Genomic DNA, 6,038 nt, shown 5'->3' on the forward strand with positions numbered 1-6,038 from the left:
ATCAGGTGTTCTAAAAGACTATCTGAGGGAGCTTCCTCATCCTCTCATCTCTAAACCTCTGTATGAGGCGGTTCTAGACGCCATGTCCAAGCGACCGCTGCTGATGGGAAGCGGCAGCTGTGAGAACGACCCGCTCGACTCGGACTATGCCGCGGGGTTGCTCGAAACGCTGCCGGAGATCGAGAAGGTACCAGAAACCTTCATGTTTTAGATTTTACACTTTTAGTTTTTCTGTAGAAAATGTTCTTCCCCTGTTCTTTTGCTGGTTTCTCACTTAAATCCATCACTTGGCTGCTTGGGTGGATTTTGCTAGATAAGAGCTTGGAGGTCTTGTAGATTTGTCCATTGTCTCAAAGGCTCTGTATAGAATCCTACAACTTAGAGATTCTCCGAACCCATTTTCTACAATTGTACCACATTCCAATAAAGTTTAGACAATTTTTTTACAGGTTCTTAACTTCTTCATCTTTTATAAAGAGAATAATGGAGTTTGTACCACACACCTTTAAAGTCATTACATCTAGTAGTTAGAAAAAGGAAAAAGTGGTTCTTTTGTGGTCCAAACTTAAAATCTTCTTTAATAACATCAAAGAAGATTTTAAATGTTTTGTTGCTTAATTGGAAAAAATCTCATCAATATTTCGTTCATTCTTAAAAAGTTCCACTCGGAATCATTTCTAACAGGAAAAACACTAGTGAAACTTTTACAGGTTCCTCAGAAACACAACAGAAGACACCTTGAAGGTTCTACAGCTAATTTATTCCACCATGCTTGTTAGCAGTGTGTTTAGTTCTCTTGCTACAGACTCACTCTCACCTCTTTCCTTCTTCTAGACGACTCTGAGGAAACTTCTGGACCACCTGAAGCGTGTTGCGTCGCATCACGAGGTGAACAAGATGACGTGCCAGAACCTGGCTGTGTGTTTCGGACCCGTGCTGCTCAGTCAGAGACAGGACGCTTCGGGTCTCGCTAACCGAGTGTTCATGGACTCGGAGGAGCTAGCCAGCGCGCTGCACTTTAAAAAGCACATCGAGGTTCTGCACTATCTGCTGCAGCTGTGGCCAGGTAACAACACACACACACACACACACACATATAGTGATAGTGCTGAAATAGTACATTACATTTATGCCATTTGGCAGATGCCCTTATCCAGAACGACTTACAACTGAGCAGGGCAGTGTTAAGGGCCTTGCTCAAGGGCCCAGCAGTGGCAGCATGTTGAGATCCGAAGACCAATGCCTTCACCACTGAGCTACCACCTCCTGCTAGTAGCCTGTTAGTGGACACACATAAAACACAGTTGACTGGCTGCCGGTGGAGTCTGTATTCTGATTGGCGTGTACAGAAGGAGTCTCCAGTGTCAGCTTTTTTAGCGTTTTCCAGACATGGGATTCATTCAAACTCGAAATAAACGGAACTATAAACAGAAAAATTACGTTTCGCTATAGATTGCTGTTGTACGAGAAAAATAAAACATCTCGTGACTCCTTTTTATTTCCGGATATAAACACACAGCACTGAAACATCTCAGATCGAGTTTCATCTCTGTGGTTCACAGCCACTCGTCCATTCTGAAGGCTCTTTAATACACCCTCAGTTCCTTTAGTTCCTAAACATAGGGCAAACAAGATCTGCTTCCATATGGGAGATCAAACGGGCGTGGTAACCTTCCCCTTGGCGTGGGGGGCTGGGTGGAGAGAGAGAGGCGAAGGCACGGAGGGAAATGTAAAGGAAACCGAAGCCCTGTAGGTCCACACGAGGAATCCCGTCCCCCTGAGGCCAGCGTTTATCCTGAAGAGAATCTGTGGTGAGAGAAACAGCTGCATGCCCTCAGGATTGCTCCTAATCCGCTTTGCAGAAAAGCAGAGACGACAAAGCCTGTCAGCGTAGGGACGTGATCCGGGTGTGACGCTCTGTTTGGTGTAGGTTTTCCCCGACGTTAAGGTGGATGAATTCCCTGGCTTCCGACTTTTCTAATTAGGAAATACGAGTGGTATCAGAAAGTTTGGAGATTCGCTCTGTTTACAAGAAAATACTTAATTTATCTACGTTTTCACACCATCAGCTTCGAAATAGTCCCCTTGCACATGAAATCAGTGCTCCCAGCGTTTTTCTGGAACATGTCCTGGAAGTGTTCTTTTCGAAGCGTCTTGAACACTTTCTGCGATTCAAAACGGCAACCTTTGAGCTTCATCTTCATCTTCGGGAAGAGGGCAAAGTCTGCAGGAGCCAAATCTGGCGAGTAGGGTGGGTGCGAAAGCTTCGGATCGAGTTGTTTCCCGTGTGAGGAGGAGCTCGGTGACAGAGTGCTCACGTGGTCAGAATCGCAGACATGGTAACGCACGTGGTCAGATCAGCACCAGTTGCACAGCTCCAGATGTACACAGGATTATTTTTCTTTTGGCACACTGACTTATGAAGGTCGGTGCTGCCTGTGACTGTGTTTGCAGCTTTGTGCTGCCATCTGTTGGTGTGTTACAAAACTTTTTGTTACCACCTTGTACTTCACGGATGGAACCCGAGCGAGTGTCTCCAGTATCGCTGATATACACACATTTCGCTCATGCCAGCTTTGCACTCAGACTAGTGTAGCGATCCAAGCGAGCTCCTAACCTCTAACTAGCTCTGTGCTTGCCAGTAAGCTCTGCTACTTCCTGCATTGAAAGCTAAAAGATCTCAAGTTGCTGAAATCAGGAGAATTTTGCATATTAGTTTGGGGGAATTCTGCGTACGAACGTAACGAGGTCGGTTTACAAACATAATTATGCAGTTGTACCGATGTTATGTTATGATATTTGCTCTAATTCCTGAGGTAAAATCTACATCAATGATGCAACTGCAAATTCTAACATTAGCTGATTGTAAGTGCGCTAGTGACTAGTGGTGAGGATGTAACGTAAAATATTTTCTCCGCAAGCGTTAGACGTCGAATCGCTATGCACAGTTAGCCGTGTCACTATCGGCTACGTCCTCACGTCTCACCCCTCTCGTTTTGGCTTTAACTTCAGTTTTTTCTTCTGTCTATGAAAAAACATTTAAGGTTCTGCTAAAGGTCTCTATATAAAGTTAGCGTCCCTTGGCAGCACTTCCTGTAGGGAAAAATGCAATAAGCTCGCTCTATAATTACCCACATTCCTGACCTAACCTTTAGCCCTGTGCTTAGCCGCTTCACCCTGAGATGCTTAGGCCTTACCGCAATCCACCTCCTTGAGGGCGCGTTTCCACGGAAACGCACTCGGGGGTTGATGGTTGGTGGTGGTGGTGGTGGTAGTGGTGAAACAGACTGCAGATAGGTATATAATTTTGTAGGTTTTTCATCTAAAGAGGATGTGGACAGTCTGGGATAGTTTAGCACAAAATGGCCGACGCTAAAGGAAGAAATAAAATGCTAGTGTGTGTGTGTGTGTGTGTGTGTGTGTGTGTGTGTGTGTGTGTGTGAGGGTATTTTTAGTCTGTCAGAGCTACAGCCGTGTGTGTAAGTGAGTGTGTGTATGGTGTATTCTATAACCCTGGATTGACCTTCTAAACCAACAGAGCATACAAAATGTCATGTTAAAATAAACGAAATTCGACGCTAATTTGCCAAGCAATGTATTTTATTTTTACTCCCTTGTCTCTCTAAACTGCATCAGACTAACGCTATTGCTAATATCGTAAAAATTCTTGCTAAAAATGTGTTAATATTGCAGTCGTTTACCTCAGGATACAGCAAAATGACAAAGCTAACTTCAGCTAGACAAGCTATAAAATCTATATTTTTACTTTGCTGATTAATTTTTCTTTTGACAAAAAGAATTCTAATAATGTGCTAATAATTTGCTAATAATCTAACATTTACCTCAGGATATAGCACAAATACAAAGCTAACATTTGCTAGAAAATCCTAAATATAACTATTGCTAATATTGCAATCATTCACCTCAGGAAATAAAAAAATCTGAAGCTAACTTCAGTTCGACAATCTCTTTCATCCATATTTTTATTCTCCCAGCTACTTTTTTGGCAAACAGTATTCTGGGATACGCCTCTTTAACATGCTTATGTTGTTTATCGGTATCAGCTACCATGATAGCTCTGAGAGACTAATGCTAATATGTTGGGGCTTTTTGCTAATAATCTGATAATATTGCAACTTTTACCTCAAATAGAAAAAAATACAAAGCTAACTTTAGCTAAAAAAAAAAAAAACCCTCAATCCTTCATTTTGATAGCATTTTTTGCTAAAGTATTCAGTAATCCCAATATTGTAGAACGCGATGCTAATAATTTGCTAATATTGCAATAGTCTTGTGTATGGTGAAGCAAAATCTAAATCTTTGCTAACATTAGCTTTTGAAATCCAAATTCAACAAAGCTAATTCTATTTTCCGTGCTTTTTGCCTGCTAACTTTTGTTAACTTTTTTGCAAAATTAACACACGTTTTGTTTTCATTTTGCGTTTTCGTTTGTTAGCAGTGAATCATAGCGATTTAACCTTTTATGCTGTTTGTTTTTTTCTGTTTTGTGTCACACGGCTTCCCATGTAGGCAGCGGCTAACGTGAGCGGCGTGGTTAGCTCGGCCTAGCGGGCTGAGCCAGGCAGGTAACATGAAGTGAAATGGTTTGGAACTGGTGTGGTTTGAGCTTTAAGCTTTTTGCAGGGAGAGTGGAAGAATATTATTAGCTTTGTATCAGGTACGCTAGATTTTGAAATAATAGCATAATAACCCGTTAGCTTTTCCAGTTACCTCAGACTTTTCACCTCACAGAGGCTTCGGGGGGAAAACAGCTAATTGTCTTTTTTAGAAAATAACATGAAAGCTTGTTTGTTTGGGTTTTTTTTAAAGAGAATTAGCATAAAGAAATGCTTCAGTTTTGTGTGAGAAGCTTGTTTGAAAAACATTTCTTCCTTTTTGTGTGTGTTTTTAAAAGCATGTGTCTGTCCACAATGTATTCTCAGTTCTCTCCTACACTAGCATGCTATCAGATCCGCTTCATGCTCTTTGGCTAATTTGTTTTTGCACTAAATCTCCTTCCTTTCTTCCTTGTCCCTGATGTTTCAGTTGTAGATGTCCACAGCAAACCTTCATCTACTGCCGTGGACCCCACGAAACCTCTGGCCCCGGTGCGGAGAAGAAAAGAGCGCCCCCAAGTGTTAAACCTGAGCGACGCCGAGCTAGCAGGAGTTCTGCGTCCCCGTCCCGGGCGCCTGGACAGTCCGAGCAACCGCTACGCCGGAGACTGGAGCGACTGCAAAAAGACGTACCTTCACCAGATGCATACAGAGGAGGAAGAGGAAGAGGAAGCTGACTACGCCGACGTTCCGAGCGAAGAGGAGAAGGACAAAGAACGGGTGAACGAGGAGAAAGAAACGCTCGTAAGTGGAAACGACGTCGAAATAGAAGAGGAGAATGAGCAAAAGAGCGACGTTCAGGAAGAACTTTTTGTCGAGGAACGACAAGAGAACAAGGACACGCCGTTGTTAAAGTCATACGGTCGGATGCTAGTGGAGCAGGAAGAGCACCGAGCCAAAGAGCACACGTATCAGGCGTTTATAAAGATCCAGGAGATCAGCCCTGTTCTAAGCAACAGGGTAAACCTGCGAGATCTACAGGAGAGCATCGACGTTCTCATCGGCAACCTGGAGCAAGAGCTGAACAAGAACAAGCTCAATGTCGGGTATTAAACCGACAATGTCAGGTTCTGAAATTTCTCCATAATGACTTTGGTCTCTCAAACATCGCACTTGTTTAACCCCCCCCCCCCCCCCCCCCCCCCACACACACACACACACACACACACACACACAAAAACACACACACACACACACACACACACACACACACACACACACACACTTTGGACCTACTGACATTCCTTACATTTTTGAGGCCTCCGGTTTCTTCCCGGGTTCCTCGTCATCTGGTCGGGTTTGTTACCTTTGCTCGTTATCGTTGCCACGTTATTTTTTTTCTTAACAAGCTGTTGGGCGGAGTCTGGTGCCTTCGCTGTGTAAAGGTGGTACTTAAAGCCGTGGAGAACTTTATTTTTGTTA

The 6,038-nt window shown here is 43.4% G+C and overlaps 1 protein-coding gene across 2 annotated transcripts in view; it reads left to right on the plus strand.

Moving 5' to 3' along the window:
* syde2 (synapse defective 1, Rho GTPase, homolog 2 (C. elegans)) overlaps positions 1-5,838 on the plus strand; it is a 24,130-nt gene extending 18,292 nt beyond the window's left edge. Inside the window, exons 5-8 of one of the 2 annotated variants that reach the window (XM_083521450.1) lie at positions 6-187; positions 835-1,066; positions 4,531-4,586; positions 5,047-5,174. In XM_083521450.1, the coding sequence (XP_083377576.1) occupies positions 6-187; positions 835-1,066; positions 4,531-4,541 (425 nt within the window). In that variant the 3' untranslated portion in view covers positions 4,542-4,586; positions 5,047-5,174. Of the gene's footprint in view, positions 1-5; positions 188-834; positions 1,067-4,530; positions 4,587-5,046 lie in introns of both variants that reach the window. The other variant, XM_083521449.1, reaches the window with a different exon arrangement.
* The last annotated feature ends 200 nt before the right edge of the window (positions 5,839-6,038 follow it).

Source organism: Silurus aristotelis (assembly GCF_946808225.1).
Source record: "Silurus aristotelis genome assembly, chromosome: 19".
NCBI classification, from domain to species: Eukaryota; Metazoa; Chordata; class Actinopteri; order Siluriformes; family Siluridae; genus Silurus; species Silurus aristotelis.